The 22,301-nt window shown below is 38.8% G+C and overlaps 1 protein-coding gene across 3 annotated transcripts in view; it reads left to right on the top strand.

The window, feature by feature from the left end:
• LOC135104208 (fatty acid-binding protein-like) overlaps positions 1 to 10,856 on the top strand; it is a 50,848-nt gene extending 39,992 nt beyond the window's left edge. For all 3 annotated transcript variants that reach the window (XM_064011328.1, XM_064011329.1, XM_064011330.1), the window contains one exon: positions 10,355 to 10,856. In XM_064011328.1, coding sequence (XP_063867398.1) covers positions 10,355 to 10,414 — 60 coding nt within the window. In that variant the 3' untranslated portion in view covers positions 10,415 to 10,856. The remainder of the gene's footprint in view (positions 1 to 10,354) is intronic.
• The last annotated feature ends 11,445 nt before the right edge of the window (positions 10,857 to 22,301 follow it).

Here is a 22,301-nt window from a genome sequence, read left to right as displayed (position 1 = left end):
CATAGAAAGAAGTTACTTTTTCTCATCTTCTTGGTGTTCTGTAATAACTTGTAGGTCACTGCAACAGCTGCAGTATCAAGTAGGTCTAACTCTTTCTCCCATTCGTACCCATGGGAGAGGCCATGATCTCCATTCCGCGGTGTCTCGCCAGGTCTGAATAGTGTGTGGATAATACAGGCTGGCCGTCTGAGCGTTGTATGGAACCCTTATGATATAATAAGACAGTAACACAAAATAATGTATGATGTCATTATTTTGTGCATAGTGTCGGCCACTTAGAAGCCGAACATGGGACACTACCAAAAGAGCGCGAAAGAATACTGTGCTTAAGCCAATACAATGATGTATGTACTGCCCAGTCACAAGGCTCACACGGCCGTGACGCCAGAACAGCAAGTATGCAGTGGCTCACTCAGCCGTGATGTCAGAATAGCGAGCACGCACTCGCTAATCACAAGCCTCACATAGCAGTGACTTCAGAACAGTGAGTACGCACTGGCTAATCCCAAGGCTCACACTAACTTTGACGTCAGAATAGCGAATCACAGGCCAGAAAAAAAAAAAAGACCACTAGGGACCTCACAGAAGGAATGGCGTCTTTTGCCGTAAAAATTGGAAAAAAAGTAGGATTGCACTGACAAAACACTAATATCATCCCAAAGCGTGCGAAGACCGCGGCAATACTGGCTAACAGAGTACCAAATGTCTACAGGATAGCCAGGTACATAGTATAATTGGCTGACACGAGCAATCAGGCAGGCAGGAAAGGAGCCTGACCAGGTTTCACTACAGCAGTAGTAATGGCAGCGATTAGCAGCACTGGCCAGGAGGCAGGCAGCACAGGCTGACAAGGGGAGGCAGGCAGGAGAGCTAGATCGATCCGAGGCCCACAGCAGCAACAGAAGGCACAGTATGAGTAGACATAGTAGACGACGAGTGAGGTTGCACGTGGCAGGTATAAACCACGAGCAGGAAGCCCAGCATGGTCAGGAGATGGTAGCATGGTAGGCGACGAGTGAGGGCCCACGTGGCAGGTACAAACCACGAGCAGGAAGCCCAGCACAATCAGCAGAAGCACCACAACATGGTGAGCGACGAATGTGAGCAGGAGAAACTGTGAGAGGGAAGCCCAACACGGTCAGCAAAAGCACTATCAGCAGGTAGCAGTAACCAGAAGACGGTGATGTGCGGTCCAAGGGGGAGAGGTAGTGCACACATGGGTGTGTGGCAGAGGTAAGGCGGCCCAACATAACGCCAGAGAAACCTCCAGAAGCCACAGGAAAGCCACAAGGAGACAGACAGGAGGTAGCAGGTAGCCAGAAGAAATCCAAGGCACAAGATGAAGCCGTAGCTGCTGGCGAGAGTGGACGGCATTTGGGAGGCAGCGAGCCTATGTAGCAGGCAGGAGAGACAGCAAGGAATGTTGTGACGCCAAACTGACTCTCCATCTCTCCACCATTTTGTACTAGTTGATTTCTGTAGTCCAAGTGTTCCCAGGGTGAAAGGGTACATGATATTGATGACTAGTATACTAAACAAAAATTGGGCTAAACAGAGGTTGCGCAGCCAACATATGACTAACGAAATGGATAAATGAACATTTAGCATCACTTTTACCTTTACTGAAGACTTGTTGGCGTATGGAACTGATCGTTGATGCGGACTTCCCGTACCCCCTGGAGAGATCGGCCACGAGTACGTCACTTTCGTACTTTGCTACGAGTTCTTTCTTGAATTCTATCATGTTTCTCGCCTTCTTTATCAAAGGGAACTTGGAACACTCCGAACTTTCTTGGCTCCCATGGTGGCTTATTTAGCAGTTGCACTCAATAAACAAACACAAAAAACAGTGGATTATTACAAAATGTTTCATATGAACGCGTGGAGTGATGCTCACTCAACGAGAAACAAAGCAGACGGAGTCACGAACACATGGAATGCTTTGCGTGGGCGCTCGATTCCAGGAAACGAGTGGCCGAGTCACGCGGGCAGGCGGACGAGTTTGGTACAGGTCATTTTCAAGTGTACGAAAACCGAACGGGTGTACGAAAACTGGGACAAAATTTCGACGAAAAAGGTAGTCGAAAACTGAATCGCACGAAAACTAGGGCATACGAAAACCGAGGTTTGACTGTGTGTGTGTGTGTGTGTGTGTGTGTGTGTGTGTGTGTGTGTGTGTGTGTATATATATATATATATATATATATATATATATATATATATATATATATATATATATATATATATATATATATATATATATATATATATATATATATATATATATATATATATATCGAGTGAAAGAGAGAGAGAGAGAGAGAGAGAGAGAGAGAGAGAGAGAGAGAGAGAGAGAGAGAGAGAGAGAGAGAGAGAGAGAGAGAGAGAATTTATGGATATAAGACAAATATCAGGGAAACCGAGTTACAAACAAATGAATTAGAAGTCCATTCACAATGCTGTTCCTTAAAAAAAAAAAAAAAAAAAACAGGAGGGCCAGGGCCAAGAGCGATAGCCAATATTCTTGCTGGTATGTCTTGATACCCTTTTAAAATAGTTCAAGTCTTAGCCTGTTCAAGTTCGTCAGCCTATTTAGGAGGGTTACAGGAGTTAAATCTCCCCATATTCTGAAGTACGTAGTATTCTATACATGGAGTGGATAAGGCCCCTGTATAGAGCAAGCAGCTGGAAGGAACGTATGGGTGGAGGCAACAGAGAACACGTAACGTATTGGAAGTTGATTTGACAACAGATGTGAAATACCAAGTTATGACTTTTAATGGACAGCTCAAAAATGTTCGGTATGGAAGAGAGGAATAGTTTTGGAACACCGAGGAAGAGGGAATAGTGTCAGGAGCGTTGTGTCGAATGGATATATGTAGAAACAGGGTTTGTGAGGCACTGAACAACACAAGGTTTGTCCTCCCATATTGTAAAAAAAAAAAAAAAAAAAAGAAAGAAAGAAAGAAAGAAAGAAAGAAAGAAAGAAAAATGCGTTCTGTGGCTTCTTTGCGTGAATTCCTTAATTATTGCTGCTGGAGAAATGGATCAATGGACTTCTAAGTAGATGGATAGAAAGATACAGATAAAGAGAGTGTAGAAGACACCTGCCGAAATGATAATTACTCCCAGTGGATGAAGTTTCAATCATTGAATTAGGGGATGCTGTGAACTTATCGATGACCCAGCTATGACCTCAATGAACGTTTCCCTTTGTATCTAAGAGGAGGCATCGCGTTATACACATTACAATGTTGTATTAACAGTAGAATTAAAAAAAAGTAGCAAAACAGAGTCGATATGGGTAGATATTAAGGAAGGGTCACAATCAGTAGTACTGAGATTAGTGTATAGGCCACCGAACAGTACAAAGGAAATTAACACCTCAATATAGCAGAAAATAAATAGAGCAGGCAGGTACAGTCAGGTATATGTGGTAGGAGATTTTAAATTTAGGAATATCGATTGAAGCCTGATGCTGGGTAACAGGAAAACGGAGGAATTTCTTAAGGTAATTCAGGATAATTAAAAAAAAAAAAATAGGTAATCGTAGAACCCACAAAGGGGAACAATATTCTAGATTTAATTCTAACTAACAGGGAGGAAACAGTCACGCTGGTAGAGGTTGGAGGACAGCAAGGTAACAGTGACCATTGCGAAATTAGGTACAAATTAAAATGGGAGGAAACTTTTAGAAGCAAAAACACTAGTAAAATACCTGACTTCAGGAGAGCAGATTTTTGGGGGGATTAACTGGCAACGGACGCAGGGTGAGGTCAAGTCCGGGACGGAGTTGAGAGAGTATGAGAAAGGCAGGATGAGAGAGGTGAGGTGAGGTGTGAGGGTGCAGGGCAAGAGGAGGGAAGATGAGAAAGGCAGGATAAGAGAGGTGAGGTGTGAGGGTGCAAGGCAAGAGGAGGGAAGAAGTGTCCGGAAGGGTCGGAGGAGGGAGAGAGGGGGGAGATATGTGTGAATATCTTGGAGGGTCAGGTCATACTGAGATGGGAGAGGTGAGGTCGAGGCGAGAGGATGAGGGAGTGGAGAGGATGAAAAGGGCCGAGATGAGAGGATTAGGTGAAGTAAATGTAGATGAGTTGTATAAATATTTCGTAGATAAATTCTATACAGGACAATTAACAAACATGCCGTATAGACCAATAAGATCACAAAAAAAAGGACCTTAAATGGATGAATGTTAGATTAAACCACTATATAGGGTGGAAAAGAAGTATATATAGGATATTAAAGGCAGGGGAAGAGGTTTTAAGGCCATAGTATAATGAATTAGAACAGTCAGGAGGTTAACGAGAAAAGCTAAAAGCAATTATGAATTAAAGATAGTCAGCCAGGCGAAGACGGACCCAAAGAGATTTTATCAGGTATACAGGATGAAGAATGAGGAAGCTATATGTCCATTAAAAGCAGCAGATGGGGAGCTGGTTAGTTCTGGGGAGATTAGTAAAATTTTGAATGAGTATTTTTTAACTGCCTTCACCCAAGAAAACATGCAGGATATGCCGAATAGTGAACAGATGTTTAGAGCAGATGAGAATGAGAGGCTGACAGTTATTACCATAACTAAGGAGATAGTGCAACAGGAGATAGATGGGCAATAAAGTTCAAGACACCAGGACCAGAGTACTTAAGGAATGCAAAAATGTTATTTGTGAGCCGTTAGTTTCTATCATTAGGAAATCACTTGAGTCAGGTGAGGTATCAGTAATGTGGAGGCAGGCTAATGTAGTACCCATCGTTAAGAAATGAGATAAAACTTTAACGTCTAATTATAGACCTGTCAGCTTAGCTTCTGTTGTAGGTAAAATAATGGAGTCAATAATAGCGAAGAACATTAGGGAGCATTTAGACAAACATAACTTGATAAATCAGTCACAGCATGGCTTCACGAAAGGGAAGGCTTGCCTGACGAACTTGTTGAGTTTTTACAGTAGAGTGTACTTGGCAGCAGATAATGATGATAGTTATGACATCCTATATTTGGACTTTAATAAAGCGTTTGACAAGGTACCCCATTAGAAGTTCCTGAGAAAGGTTAGGACATACGGGATAGATGGGAAGGCTGGATGAGGTCATGGCTAAGCGACACGTGACAGAGTTGTAATAAACGACTCTTAATCCGAGTGGGGTCTTGTAATGAATAGGGTGCCACAGGGATCATTATTAGGGCCATTGTTGTTTTTGATGTATATCAATGACTTGGATAGTGGAATTAGTAGTGATGACACAAAGATGGGTAGATTAATTAGGTCAGAATCGGATGCCATCGCCTTGCAAGTAGATTTAGATAGGATAAACGAATGGACGGACAGATGGCAAATGCAGTTTAATATCAACAAATGCAAAGTACTTGGCGTAAGTAGAGGAAACCCACACAGTAGGTACACAATAAACAACGAAACTCTGGTAGGTTCAGGGTACGAAAAATATTTAGAAGTTATAGTTAGTTCTGAACTCCGTCTAGGAAAGCAATGCATAGAGGCCAGAAACAGGGCAAATAGGGTATTGGGATTCAGTTTTATGAGTGTTAAAAGTAGAAGTCCCGAAGTAATATTGAAGTTATATTTGGCGCTGGTCAGACTTCATCTAGACTACGCTGTGCAGTTCTGGTCCCCATATTACAAGAAGGATATAGGTCTATTAGAATCAGTACAAAGGAGAATGATTAAAAGGATACAGGGGATGAGGAGTATTCACTATGAGGCGAGATTGAAGCTGTTGAATTTACATTCTTTAGAGAAACGTAGGTGAAGAGGGAACCTGATAGAAGTCTTCAAGAGGTGTAAGGATTATAACAAGGGGGACGTAAGCAAAATTCTTAGGATTAGCAACCAGGACTGAACAAGAAATAACGGTTTCAAAATTTAGGTTTAAGAAAGAGATAGGAGGAAATTGGTTCTCAAATAGAGTGGTAGATGAGTGGAACGGACTCAGCAATCAAGTTGTTAGTGCTAAGACATTAGGGAGTTTTAAGAGAAGACTAGACTGATTTATGGATGGGGATAATAGATGAAAATAGGTAGGTATATTTCATACAGGGACTGCCACGTGTAAGCCTGGTGGCTTCTTGCAGCCAGCACTTTTTTCGTTTGTCGGGAGGGAAGAAGGGGTAGTGAAGAGAAGGCGAAGGGCAAATTAGTTAAATCTAGAAAGGTAGCTAGCTCAGGGATGGTGAGAAATAGCTTAAGTGTTTACTACACAAACTGTAGAAGTATTCTGAATAAAATAGACTTGCTTAGAGGAATAGCGAGCGTAGAGAAATTTGATATCATTGTTTTAACTGAAACTTGGTTAGATATCTCAGGAAAAGTATTTAATCCAGAGGTTAAGATAGATGGGTTTACAATGTTCTATAAAGATAGGGAAAACAGGAGAGGAGGAGGCGTCGCGTTATACGTTAGGGACACATTACAGTGTTGTATGAACAATAGAATTAAAACAGATAACAAAGCAGAGTCGATATGGGTAGATATTAAGGAAGAATCGCAGTCAGTAGTACTAGGGGTAGTTTACAGACCACCGACCAGTACAGAGGAAATTAACACCTCACTGTGGCAGGAATTAAATAGAGCAGGCAGGTACAGTCAGGTATGTGTGGTAGGAGATTTTAATTTTAGGAATATCGACTGGAGTCTGATTGTGGGTAACAAGGAAGCAGAGGAATTTCTTAAGGTAATTCAGGATAATTTTTTAAAACAGGTAGTCGTAGAACCCACAAGGGGGAATAATATTCTAGATTTAATTCTTACTAACAGGGAGGAAGCAGTCACGCAGGTAGAGGTTGGAGAACAGCTAGGTAACAGTGACCATAGGGAAATTAGGTACAATTTAGAATGGGAAGAAACTGTTAGAAACAAAAACACTAGTAAAATACCTGACTTTAGGAGAGCAGATTTTGAAGAATTAAAAAGGTACCTCCAAGGAGTGGATTGGCAAAGGATGCAGGGTGAGGTCATGTCAGGGACGGAGTTCAGAGAGATAAGGCAGGATGAGAGAGGTGAGGTGAGGCTCCGGAAGGGAGGAGGAAAGAGGAAGGGGGGAGATAGGTGTGAGTATGTTGGAATGTCAGGTCATGCTGAAATGAGAGAGGTGAGGTCGAGGCGAGTAGATGAGGGAGTGGAGAGGATGGTAGGGGACGAGATGAGGGGATTAGGTGAAGTAAATGTAGATGAATTGTATAAATATTTCGTAAAGTTCATACAGGTCAGTTAGCAAATATCCCGTATAGAACAATAAGATCACAAAAAAATGACCCTAAATGGATGACTGCTAGGTTAAAGCATTATATAGGGCGTAAGAGAAGTATATTATAAGAGATTAAGGGCAGGTGAAGAAGTTTTAAGGACACAATATAATGAATTAGTTAGAACAGTCAGGAAGTTAACGAGGAAAGCTAAGGACAATTATGAATTAAAGGTAGCCAGCCAGGCGAGGACGGACCGCAAGGGATTTTATCAGGTATACAGGACGAAGAATAAGGATACTGTAGGTCCATTAAAGGCAGCAGATGGGGAGCTGGTTAGTTCTGGGAAGGAGATTAGTAAACTTCTGAATGATTATTTTTTAAGTGTCTTCACCCGGGAAAACATGCAGGATATGCCAGATAGTGAACAGGTGTTTAGAGCAGATGAGAATGAGAAGCTGACAGATATTTCCATAACTAGGGAGATAGTGGAACAGGAGATAGATAGGCTAAAAAAGTTCAAGTCACCAGGACCTGATGAAATATATCCCAGAGTACTTAAGGAATGTAAAGAGATTATTAGTGAGCCGTTAGTTTCTGTCTTTAGGAAATCACTGGAGTCGGGTGAGGTACCAGTAATGTGGAAGCAGGCTAATGTAGTACCCATCTTTAAGAAAGGAGATAAAACTTTAGCGTCTAATTATAGACCTGTCAGTTTAACTTCAGTTGTAGGTAAAATATTAGAGTCAATAATAGCGAGGAACATTAGGGAACATTTAGACAAACATAACTTGATTAATCAGTCACAGCATGGCTTCACGAAGGGGAAGTCTTGCCTGACAAACTTGTTAAGTTTTTACAGTAAGGTGTACGAGGCAGTAGATAATGGTGATAGTTATGATATCTTATATCTGGACTTTAGTAAAGCATTTGACAAGATACCCCATCAAAGGCTCCTGAGAAAGGTTAGGGCATACAGGATAGATGGGAAGGTGTTAGGCTGGATAGGGTCATGGCTTGGTAACAGGCGACAGAGAGTGGTAATAAACGGCTCGAAATCCGAGTGGGGTCATGTAATTAGTGGGGTGCCACAGGGGTCAGTATTAGGGCCATTGTTATTTCTAATATATATCAATGACTTGGATAGTGGAATTAGTAGTGATGTTAGTAAATTTGCGGATGACACAAAGATAGGTAGATTAATTAGGTCAGAATCGGATGCCATCGCCTTGCAGGCAGACTTAGATAGAATGAGTGAATGGACGGATAGATGGCAAATGCAATTTAATATCAATAAATGCAAAGTGCGTAGCGTAGGTAGAGGAAACCCACACAATTGGTACACATTAAACAACCAAACTCTGGTAGGTACAGGGTACGAGAAAGATTTAGGAGTTATAGTTAGCTCTGAACTCCGTCTAGGGAAACAATACATAGAAGCCAGAAACAAGGCAAATAGGATACTAGGATTCATTTTTAGGAGTATTAAAAGTAGAAGGCCGGAAGTAATATTAAAGTTATACTTGGCGCTGGTCAGACCTCATCTAGACTACGCTGTGCAGTTCTGGTCCCCACATTACAGAAAAGATATAGGTCTATTAGAATCAGTACAGAGGAGAATGAATAAAAGGATACAGGGGATGAGGAGTATTCCTTACGAAGCGAGGTTGAAGCTGTTAAATTTACATTCTCTAGAGAGACGTAAGTTAAGAGGGAACCTGATAGAAGTTTTTAAGTGGTATAAGGGTTATAACAAGGGGAGATGTAAGCAAAATTCTTAGAATCAGCAACCAGGGTAGAACAAGAAATAACGGGTTCAAGCTTGAAAAATTTAGGTTTAGGAAGGAGATAGGAAAAAATTGGTTCTCAAATAGAGTGGTAGATGAGTGGAACGGACTCAGTAATCATGTAGTTAGTGCTAGACACTAGAGAGCTTTAAGAGAAGATTAGACAAGTTTATGGATGGGGATAACAGATGGAAATAGGTAGGTGTGTTTCATACAGGGACTGCCACGTGTAAGCCTGGTCGCTTCTTGCAGCTTCCCTTATTTCTTATGTTCTTATGTTCTTATCTCACAAGACAAGGGAGCAGTCACAGCCTGCCCTCTAAAGACAACTCTCTTCACACAACTTTACATGCACCTAATACGCGCATTCCTCATATATATATATATATATATATATATATATATATATATATATATATATATATATATATATATATATATATATATATATATATATATATATATATATATATATATATATTCTGTCAGGGCTGAGACGGCGCCTCCTGATGAAGTACTTTGGATTTGGCATTTGGGAACAGTTACCCCGAGTGGATGCCCTTCCTACCCTCGGACCGTAGCTAGGATTCGAACCCGTGCGCCTGATGACCACATATATATATATATATATATATATATATATATATATATATATATATATATATATATATATATATATATATATATATATATATATATATATATATATATATATATATATATATATATATATATAGCTCTCAAGCTCAAGCTACAAAGCTCTCAAGTTTCCTTTCTGGCCGTTCTATTGTTGCTGTGATAGACGGTCAGCATTCTTCTTCTAAGTCTATTAACCATGGTGTTCCTCAGGGTATTATCCTGTAAGCCGCTCTCTTCCTGTTATTCATCAATAATCTTCTAAGCCAGACTTGTCTTATACACTCCTACGGTGATGATGCCATCCTGTACTTTCCACATCTTTTCATAGACATCCAACTTTTCAGGAATTAAACAGCTCACCCAGGAAGCCACAGAACGCCTGACTTTTCATCTCTCTAAATATTTACTGTTTGGGGCAGAGCGAACTTAGTATTGTTCAATGCTTCAAAATTCAATTCAGTCAACTTGACACAATCTTCCAGATAATTATCCCCTTATCTTCAATGACACCCAACTCTTCCCTTTTTCTTCATTAAACATCCATAGTATGTCCTTTACTAATAATCTAAACTAGAAACTTCACATCTTACCTTTATCTGTCTATCTATCTATTTGGATAGATAGATGGATAAATAGAAAGATGGATAAGTACATTAAATAGATACATAGATTTTCAGTAAATTTTCAGTGAATAAAATGGTGATAATCTTGAATTTCAAAATATCCGCAGACGATGAAGCACGTTGAGTCTGGAATAGAGTGCCATCGCTACTTCAAGAGGATCAAGTAAACGAAGACACTTCAGTTCCTTCAAGCAAATGGAAAATAAGATTTTTATTTATTTATTTTTTCTATCTTATATTTATCTTTTTTTTTTTTTTTATAGTAATGTTCAAAAATGTTACTTGACTCGATCTGATAGGCACGCATAGCGGATGCCCCTTGAGGAAAGTTGCATATTTTCGGAAATTAAAAATCAAGTCATTCTAAGCTGGAAATATTCTATGGTTATATGTTTTTAATGCCGTGGCAAGTGGCAAGTGGCTGCACACGGGCCGTCCCGCAGCATCTAGCTCAGTGGTTCTTAAATTGCGGGGCATGATCCCCAAAGAGGTCATGACCCTTTTCTGGAGGTCATGGAAGATCCAACTGTATGTACGTTCGATTTGCCGGAATGGGGCTAAATTTTCATTGTTAATAAACATTAATAAACATTGATAAATAACGATAAACATATTTTATTGCACTTTCTGATGTAATTAATCTTTTAAATGTATCTGCGCCATTAAAAATTAGTGCGTTTTTAGAGGGCTCATAAAGATGGGGTCATGGTAGGTTTGATACTACTGAAAGGAGTCATGTACTGGAAAAGTTTGGGAAACACTGATCTAGCTGATCGTTGTTGCCATATGGAATGCGTTATGTTTTAGGTATTAATTGTTACAAGAGATAATCGCGTTCTTCAGTTTCATTATATATCTATTTATGAAAATATTAATGTGTAAGCGGGTAATACCCTCAAGGTGCCAACGCCCACCATTGCTGTCCTCCTTCCCTTCCTCCCTTTCGCCAACTCAGGGCCTTCATATTTATGTCCTGTAACTTGTAAATCATGGCACTAGAAACATTTGACCATATATTATTTCCTAATTAAAATTAGTTGGTCTTGCATCTCTGGGAATACGAGACTTTCCTCACGGGACACCCTGTGTGTGTGTGTGTGTGTGTGTATATATATATATATATATATATATATATATATATATATATATATATATATATATATATATATATATATATATATATATATATATATATATATATATATATATATATATATATATATATATATATATATATATATATATATATATATATATATATATATATATATATATATATATATATATATATATATATATATATATATATATATATATATATATATATATATATACACACACACACACACACACACACACACACACACACACACACACACACACCGTAATTTGGGATAATTTTAACAAGTTTGGTAAATCACACTAACGAAAATGTTTTGCTATTTGGTATAATAGCTCATTTATTATTGGTTTCTCCCATATTTTACATTATATGCATTTATTTGTCATTGAATTCTGCATGTTATGTTATTTTCAGAGGTAATCATTACAGCATGCATTAGCTAGAGTAGCCTATAGTGCTGTAACAGGAATCTTTCCAATTTATTGATGGTGGAAATATAATTACCTAGCTTTTAATGAAGTTGACCTAGGAGCTTTAAACTCCCAGTATTAACTACATGTTTCATAAGCTATGTTTGGGTAAAATATATATTTTTTAAATTCCTTTGTGCATTACTAGTGAGTAGAGTTCAGCATTGGGGTAATTTGGATCACGGGAAAATGTTTTTTTTTTAATATCACTATTATGGCAGGCCAGCAAACAGTTCTTCCACTTTTTATTATCAGAAGTATAGAAGATATGGAAGAGCAAGAGAATGCAAAAGATGTGAAAATGAAAACAAAGATAGTGGATTGTTAGAACATAAGCTTAAACTAGAATCAAATATTGAAATGAGTGTTGGACTTAACAGTGAGCCAATTCTGAATGAAGTGACAGTGTTGTTGTGAAGTTCAAGGGAGACAAGCAGAGACTATTGTTATGTTGGGAAGTTACTGGAGTTAGTGGAAACCGACAAATCCCACTGGCAAATCAAGTACTTCAGGAATGCTATAAGTTTAGGTAAAATGGATTTTGTTTCTCTGAAGGACCCAGATGTCGCTGATATCTTTGTAACCCAAGTATATGACATTGCCCATGTATGAGGCAAACCCAAAATACTCAAGGGTAAGCTTGTGTTCAAGGTAAAGATTAAGGGTTTGATTATGCGTTAAGAAAAAGGGATTCTTTTGCTCCAAGGAATGATATGTTAAATAAATCTATTTGGCATTTGTAGGGATATACCACATTTGAAGTCACTTTATGAACTGTCAGTGATTTTAAGGTGATTTTGCGTTAATTTCTATCAGCATCTACCTTTCCTTCTTGCTGGAAACTTGCCTACATTCAGCCTGTTCCAAAAAACGGTGCCAGTTATAATCCCTCAAACTACTGTCCTATTGCTTTAATTTCCTGTCTATCTAAAGTTTTTGAATCTATCCTCAACAGGAAGATCCTTAAACATCTATCACTTCACAACCTTCTGTCTGATCGCCAGTATGGGTTCCGTCAAAGCCGCTCTACTGGTAATCTTCTGGCTTTCCTTACTAAGTCTTGGTCATCCTCTTTTAGAGATTTTGTTGAAACTTTTGCTGTTGCCCTAGACATATCAAAAGCTTTTGATAGAGGTTGGCACAAGCTTTGATTTCTAAACTACCCTCCTACGGCTTCTATCCTTCTCTCTGTAACTTCATCTCAAGTTTCTTTTCTGACTGTTCTGTTGCTGATGTGGTAGGCAATCACTGTTCATCTTTTAAATATATTAACAGTGGTGTTCTTCAGGGGTTTGTCCTGTCATCCATTTTCTTCCTGTTATTCATCAATGATCTTCTAAACCGAACTTACTGTTCTATCCACTCTTACGCTGATGATACCACCCTGCACTTTTCCACATCTTTTCGTAGATGTCCAACCCTTCAGGAAATAAACAATTCATGCAGGGAAGCCACAGAACGCCTGACTTCTGATTTCTCTAAAATTTCTGATTGGGGCAGAGCAAACTTAGTATTGTTCAATGCCTCAAAAACTCAATCCCTCCATTTATCAACTCGACATAACCTTCCAGACAACTATCCACTCTTTTTTAATGACACTCTCCCGTCCCCCTCTTCTACACTGAACATCCTTGGTCTGTCCTTTACTTATAATCTAAACTGGAAACTTCACATCTCATTTCTAGCTAAAAAAAAAAAAACAGCTTCTATGAAGTTAGGTGTTCTGAGACGTCTCTGCCAATTTTTCTCACCCTTCCAGCTGCTAACTCTGTACTGGGGCCTTACCTGTTCATGTATGGAGTATGGTTCACATGTTTATGGGGGGGGGGGATGTTCCACTCATACTTCTACACAGGGTGGTATCAAAATCTTTTCGTCTTATCATCCCCTCTCCTTTAACTCACTGTCTTCAACCTTTTTCTAATCCCACAGTGTTGCATCTCTTGCTATCTTCTACCGCTATAGTCATGCTAACGGCTCTTCTGATCTAGCTAACTGCATGACTCCCCTCCTCCCACGGCCTCACTACACAAGATTTTTTTCTTTCTCTCAGCCCTATTATGTCCACCTCTCTAATGCAAGAGCATTTTCAATCATTCATCCCTTTCCCTGGTAAACTCTGGAGCTCCCTGCGTACTTCTGTATTTCTAATTTCCTATGACTTGAATTCTTTCAAGATGCAGGTTTCAAGACTCTTATCCTTCAATTTTTGACTACCGCTTTGGATCCTATTTAGGAACTGGCATTTCAGTGGGCCTTTTTTTAAATTTTTTTATTGGATTTTTGTTGACCTTGGCCGGTGTCTCTCCTACATGTAAAAAATAAATAAATAATAATATAAATAATGAAATAAAAAAAAAGATATCCAATTTACCCCAGAGTGTGGGGAAATTCGGATCTCCCATCAGGTTACATATGTATGCCATGATTTATAGAGTTTAGTCTTTGCTATTACCTAGTAAGCCAGAGCACTTATGATACTATATTTTGCCACAATAAAAGTTTGGTTTCTGTTTCACTCTTCTTTTATAATACCAAAAAGTGTAAAAATTGACCTGAATTATCCCAAATTACGGTGTGTATACAGGGTGTAACGCGAGTTTCTGCAAATACTGAAAGAGGTGAAAGAACGTGTAATTCCAAGTAAAAATTTGTTCCATATACACATGCATTTTAAGGCTTTGTTTACCCATCAGAGGACTCATGGGTGTGCTATGCGTGTAGCTATGAGGTGACCGACAGACAGTTGCAGTGTCGCAGCCTTGAAGGTGCCACTTGAAATATGATAATATTGAATTAAGAATCTTTACAAGAAAGACACAGCAATATTACTGGTCCTGCATGTTACAGGTGCATCAAAAGCTCTTGTCAAAATGGGACGTGGCCAAAGTCGGTGTAGGTTCACTCGAGATTCATCCAGCACTCAGGGTCTGCGCGTGCGTGAACAGCATGACAGACCTCATTTGCACTCTGCCGTCACGGAGTGAGCATCTCTCTGCTCTAATGATGAATCCGATAGATGATATATTCGGCTCATGGTTTCTTGATACGGTTTGAATACTCAGATACGTTATTTTCGTGTCCAATGCTATTATTCTTACTTTTTTCTTTTTTGTGACCTTCATTGCCTCAATAAAGTCTTCTTTTAGTTTTCAATGGACCACACTTGATAAGGGACGAATTCGCTTGTAAACATGTCCATTTGACTGGTTGGTGCGGTAAGTACGTATATGGTTGGATGCAGCCCTTAGAATGAGGAAGGTGTTTACTAGAAGTACTTATTGAAGCACAAGTACAGTATCCACCTTATCACTTAGTCGTATGCTTTCATGTTTACAAGCGAACTCGTCCCTTGGAAACCAAAAGGAGATTTTATTTAGACAACAAAGATCACAAAAAGTGTAAGAATAATAGTACTGGACATGAAAATAATGTATCTGAGTATTCAAACCGTCCCAAGAAACCATGAGCCTAATATATCATCTGAATTCATCATCAGAGCAGCGAGGAGATGCTCACTCCGTGACGGCAGAGCGCAAAATAATGAGGTCTGGCATGCTGTTGACGCATGCGCAGATCCTGAGTATTGGATGGACCTCGAGTGAACTACACCTGCATTTTTTCAGGGTCGTATGAGAGCAGCTATCAATATAAAATTGAAAATAGGAGGAATATCGTTGGAAAGTGTTTTAACCATTGACTGTACCATTATACGTATATGTTACCGGTAATGTACAAAACTCAGGTATTGTATGGAAATCCTAGACATTCTATAGAATGCTACGCAGTTTTTGGCGAAGTACTGATTACATTTACTTTATCATAATCTTTTGTCCTTCACCTAGGTATATCATACAATACCTAGGTGTTCCATGCAATGCGCACATGAGCTTAGGAAAAGTTTAATATACAAATAAACACTGAGGTTAGATGCTTTATTAACGAATTTACAAGGAAATTAATTGAAAATATAGAAAAGATATGATAAAACTTTAATAATGCATAATGCGTACAAGAACACAATGGGTACATACTGTATTGAAAAAAATTACACGCAAACTAATTTAAATGATTGATGAATATTACAACTGTTTGGTGTTCTATTTATTGCAACAGTTTGTACGTGAGTGGCATTTTTAATTACATGGTACATTTTTTAACGCAAAAACATTTCTTACTTTGACATTTTGTCTTGCACATGCACTTTGCCTTGCCCAGTTCCTGTAGATTATTGTGTTACAACTGACCTAAGAGTTATTTGTTTATTAAGTGGGATGTATTCCGATGCCAGTAAAGGCATCACACAAAACTGCGATCTAACATACAGTTGTTTTAACACTTAGTGTCGTGCTCACCTGAAAGAATTAGTCCTGGACATCCATAATGGTTTCCAAAATATTGCGAGCGTTTTACAACAATTTATTTTTTTTCAACCTTTCTGCCTCTGTTGAGATGGTGTACAGAGCTGAAGAAACAACTCTATATCATGGGAAGTAATATTCTTGTACTTGGATGAGAGCTCCTTAATAAACCGGTCACGACCCTCCCTCACTGTCGGCTACATAAAACTGAACAGTAGTACATCTTTCCTTTATAGGCTGAATAAGTTCTGGTTTCTGTTGTACAACCATACCTGTTCAGCAACCAGCAGTGGCGAGATACCTTTTGTGTAGTTTTAGCATTTTTCATCTCATCATTTAGTTGTTGATAACGTTCGTCAGTTAGGAGCACCGTGTTCTTTGCTGAAATGTTCCGTCTTTTTTCAAGTTCAGCATAAAAACGTTGCTTTATTACTGATTCAGATTCACTAGATATACTCAGCTCTATCTTCAAAAATAGCCAACAGCCATGCAGGTGAAAAGGGGAGTGATATTAGTAGTGGTAATGCAGCTCGTGGTGTTGTGGTGAGGGTGCACGGGGGTGTGATAAATGTGTGAGGCAGCTTTTAACGATGATGAATGAAGAGCGCATGCGCAAAGGGGAATACATATTTAACAGCAGACAGGTAACAATTAGCTACAAGAGTTTGCTCGTTAATCTGTAGGTTTCACACGTTGCCTGAAATGAACTTGGTAGTGTACAGAATACCTAGGAAATGTGCATATATCATTTAATATCATACAATGCCTTGAAGTTATAGGCATTTCATAGACTGTCTTGGTATTTTATACAATACCGGGTTTCACACCACATGTAACGTATACAATAAATAAATAATTTAAACTTTTATAAATTTATAAAAAAATTGGAATATTGACGCGGAATTGGTTTGTTTAGATCGTCACTGAGGAAGCCAGTGGCCCAACATGTATGTACCAGAAGGCATCATGAGCACCACAGCCTGCAAGGCTATATGGACCAGAAGCGAGTTTACAATAATTTCTTCTTTTGCTTTTTCTTCAAACACAACAAAATCGCAACTATAACAAGCTCGTCGGAGGAGGACTAGATCTTTATTTTATTTATTTACTTTTTATTTTATTTATTTATTTATTTATTTATTATTATTATTATTTATTTATTTTTTTTTTATGGAGTGGGCCACCAGGTTAGCGGCTGCTCTCCACCGTGTGAATGCTTTTGGCTGGAACTTGCCGGGTGGCTGGAACCAGCCGGGTGGTAAAACAGCCTCGTGTAAACCTGCCTTTCTAGTGACTGAGTCTACTCACACACACACACACACACACACACCAGTACACCGAAGTCATAACCCCTAGGCTTACATCCCGTACTTACCTGCTGCTAGGTGAACAGGAGCTACACGTTATGAAGTTCGTCCATTAGCCTCAGCAATCCCGGGATTCGAACCTAGGGCTCCTCGATTGTGAGCTGAGCATGCTAACCACTCTACTACACGGCGTAATTAGTACGTAGTATCATATCTGCAGTAAAAAATACTATTCGCATTACTGTTCTCATCCGCGACTCAGCAATATCAATATCCGCAAACGCATTTAAAGATAAAAGCTACGCCTCCGCGTCAAAGAAACGCGGAGTTTGCGCGTCTGTGTGTGAGGTGTGTACGCTGGTATGTGTGTAAAGGCGAGTGATGGGGGACTCACTGAGAAGAATGCTGAAAGTTTGAGAGAGAGAGAGAGAGAGAGAGAGAGAGAGAGAGAGAGAGAGAGAGAGAGAGAGAGAGAGAGAGAGAGAGAGAGAGATTATGGGAGTGATGTTAAAGGAGGTTAAGTTTGAGTGAGTGAGTAAGGGTCAGCGTGAATAAGCTGAATGGAAAGTAAGCGTGAGTTGAGATAGTGAGAATGCTGTGGATAAGTAGGGACAAGTGATAATAAGTGTGAGTGAGAGCGTGAAGGAGAAAACTGGCAAAAGATGAAGTGTGAGGATGAGTAAAAACAATCCTGAGGATTGATAAATAGAATGAGAGTGACTGAGATGAGAATGGAGTTATTCGAGAAGATGAGAGAGAGTGAGGAAGAATGGAGGGTAAATGCTATGGAATGGGTGATGAGGGATGCGACTCATTTTGTATTACTGTGATATGTGTGCTAATTATCCGCATCCACAGCCGTGACCGCGGATATAGAGGTAAAAGAAATCTGCAACCGCATCCGTATCCCCAAATGGTTATTTTAACATCCCCAATTTTATCAGCAACCGCATTTTACGAAAAATGCATGTCCATCTAACACTGCAGCGATGGAACCGTTACGGCCAGGCGGGAAACTTGAAACAAGGAGCAGAAAGATGCATAGAGGGCGGAATAGGGGAAGCATATAAATTAAAGTTTTAAACGAGACAGAAGTTTTCTTATGAATTTTAATAAAAAGAATTGAAAAGTCGGAACAGGCAAGAAGCATATTTACAGAGAACTCTATGAGGACCATAAGCCTTCTTAGGAACAGGGCCAGACAGGGAAAAGAATGCATCATGACAAAGACTCAGTAACAGGTATAATATAGTCAGGGAGTGGAGATGAAGGAGGAGCAAGCCCAGATTCATCTAATTTAGAGTTGCTAGTAGAGTTATGAGAGAAGAATTCTTCTTTAGAGATTAAAGAGATGGCAGTGGTGCTATCTGGACAAAACAGAAGATAGGAAGATAAAGGAGATTGTGTTAATGATGTTTTGGATCTGGTGTCAGACGTCATGAGGCAAATAGGATCTAGTAAAATCTTAGATAATATTTCTTGCTCATGTAAGTATTTTTGGTAAATTGATTGGTCTGGCATGATTTCTATCAGAAATATAAAACGTACGAGTTTCAGGAGATGGAAAGGTATAGTACGGTCTTTGAGCGCTGGACAGCAGAAGAGCAAACTAAATTTAAACAAGGTATGCAAATTTATGGGTTCAGAGAAAATGTGTGGAACCTATGCTTCTATGTCAGAGACAATCACGTATGTTAAACGCTTTGTGCAGAGATGGGTCTTTGACACAGTATCAAAAATTCGAATACTGTCTCATTTCTCTTCCATTTGGCTGAGGTGTAATATTTGCTTCGGTGGGTCTAAAGGCAACATTTAACTAATAAGACAGAATACGGAAATGATAGTAATGACAATAGCCCAACGGAAGGAGCAGTTTGACAGAACACGGTAAAGAGTTAAAAGATGTTAGGAGTGTTCTGCGCGTTTCAGAGGGGGTGAGGAATATGGTTAAGGCGCCATCACAATATGTAGCACATTTTCCGTCAACTTTTTTCGTCAACTTTCTGAAAATCTACAGTTTTTTGAGCACGCCTAGTCACACACGCACAGTCGTTCGCCTGCACTTTTGTCGAGAGTAAACAAACAAGGCTCCTCTGCATGGCGCACAGGCAACCACTTTATTACAAATTTTATAAATCGCAGATGAGCCAAATGAGTTAAAATGGTATCCAGCATGCAGGAATAGAGAAACAGAGACCTTTCAAAGGTGTAAACATCTATTGAGTCATGCGAGCAACAGTTTGCTATTATATATACACAATTTCAGTGTAACGACATGCGAAATTAAGCGATTTTATATTTTCTTTATTCAAAATCTATTTGAATAGATTATTATTATTATTTTTTATCAATGAGGTTTTACTTATCATATGTTTATGTATATTATAAGCAATGGATTTTTATTTAACAAGAAATGTTGACGATAATCCTTCTCCTTGGAGACGATCACTTCTGTTTGACGATGCAGACGGAAAAAGGCGATGAAAAGACGTAAAAGTTGACGGAAAGTGGAGTTGACGAAAACAAAAACAAAAAAAAAAAAAAAAAGTGCTAGTGTGACGACGACTTTAGGGTGCTATATCTTTTGCTTTATGATATGTAGTAAAGCAAAGTTAAAGGTCTGTTCACCAGATTGGTCAGTGAAAGATGGTGATAGCCAAATTTGATGATGAATATTGGAATCCTCAAATACGGAGATTTCAACAATCGAGAAGTGTGTTAAAATGTGCTTCACTCGAAGTCAGATAATAAAAAGTCATTACATAGTCGGAGGAGGGAGATGAGAGGTATACAGCACAATCTAATTTAATGAAAGAGTGATATTGAAGGTTCACCCAAGTAGTGGAAATTTCAATACCCGAGCGTAGGCAAATCACAATAACATTTTGTCAGCTTAGCAGAACTGCCAAGTGGTATTTTTGTTTCATGTGTGTTCATCATGTGGCCACCACTCTGAGGAAGCGAAGTGACCAAGGATAGACAGGTTTGGTGAAAGAAATGATTAGTTGAAGTAGAAAGTATATGAAGACTTAATGTACAATGGAAGAACAAAATAATACTACTTTAACAATTTATCTAGTTTCCTATTTTATCCTCAAACAACCGTTTTATAATGTTAAATTTGTTGCAAATGCTATTTAATTGTATACTTTGCTGATTCATTATTTCTATTTATTTATTTATTTTATTTATATTTATTTATTTATTTATTTTTATTTATTTATTTATTTTTATTATTTTTTTTTTTTTTTGGGGGGGGGTTGGAGGGCTATGAGACCTTGATACCACCGTCCCAAATGCCTCTACATCTGGTGTTGTTCATTGATTCATGTCTCCTTCCCAGGTGAGAGGGTACTGAACTCACAGACCCTGATTCATTTGGTGTCGTTCGTTATGTGCCCGATACACTGACCTCACTAACCCAGATCAGGGGACCTGGCATTCTTTGTTCGAACGACACGACGCTCTTCTTATAACTTGATACAAGACAAGCCCGGTCTTCCCTCTTCTTCCCTCCAGTGTCTCCTGCCTGTCCTACTACTTATTTAACATTATAATTATATTGGAACTTGGAAGCCTCAGATTTTACCAAATCCGTATTTTCATGAAAGGTGCAAGGCAAACCTTATGAGCCAGTTTCCTTAAAATGCCTCTAACAATCTGTCCCAGTGCCAGGCTGTCCTTCCGATAGCGACTCGAGATGTTTTCATACATCTTCCAATTTTCATTGTGTAAGACACCACTTCATTTCCTATATGCCTCATATTTTATTCCTCACTTTTCGAAATCTATAATATTTTCCTGTTCCCTTCCATTTTCTCTATCCGCATTAAAAAACATTTATATTTTACTAACGTTGGGTGTTGCCTTTACATACTAAGCTACATGACTTGCTCTCGTGATAACGCTCTTTGTTTTATTTTCATACATGTTTCCTGTATATCAATCCGTGTTTTAATCCTATTGTTACAAGGAAAAGTTACGAAGAGAGGACACTTAAACTGAGCGCATCTCCCGTGGAATGTAGCCTCAGCCGCATCCCTGAGTATGCGGCACCCAGCAGTGTGAGAGCGCTATCCTTTGAGAAAGTTGTCCCATCTCGCCCAAGGTCACAAGTGCCTAGCACTCCCCTCTCTCACCCTCGAATCAGTAACTATTGATTGTAACGTTGCCACCTCATTTGTAAACCCCTTAGGAATTATGCTACCTGTAGATCGGCATTGCAGTGCGTGTTAAGGTAGAGACAGTGAGTAAAGTGGAAAACTGGTGTTTTATACCGTTGATCCTGCATGATTTTTTTTTATTATTATTTTATTTTTAAAGGTTTTGTAATATTTGTTCTGCCAATATACGTAAATAAGCAAAGAACACCCGTGCCTTTGTCTTGGCCTTTCCCTTGTGTGTAAGTACCTAGACAATAGTAGGAGAGTAGCCAGTAAGTCCTCAAACAAGGGCCCAGTGTTATTGTGACGCATTGCCGACTAGTAAAGCACCCAACGTGCTTTGCCAGAACAGCGTTGGTTTATATATTGGCCAGTCTTGTGAACAATAAGATATTGAAAGCTTGTAAAGTTTATAAAGGTCATATATATATATATATATATATATATATATATATATATATATATATATATATATATATATATATATATATATATATATATATATATATATATATATATATATATTTAAAATGTGGATGTGCGTTGGAGACGCATCTCTATGGTCACCGATATTATCATTACTACTCTCAACATCATTTAAAGGAAAGAAAAAAAAAAAAAAACTCAAAA

Source organism: Scylla paramamosain, chromosome 10, assembly GCF_035594125.1.
Source record: "Scylla paramamosain isolate STU-SP2022 chromosome 10, ASM3559412v1, whole genome shotgun sequence".
NCBI classification, from domain to species: domain Eukaryota; kingdom Metazoa; phylum Arthropoda; class Malacostraca; order Decapoda; family Portunidae; genus Scylla; species Scylla paramamosain.
Note: the sequence above shows the minus strand (reverse complement) of the source record. Positions and strands in the feature narration are given on the sequence as shown.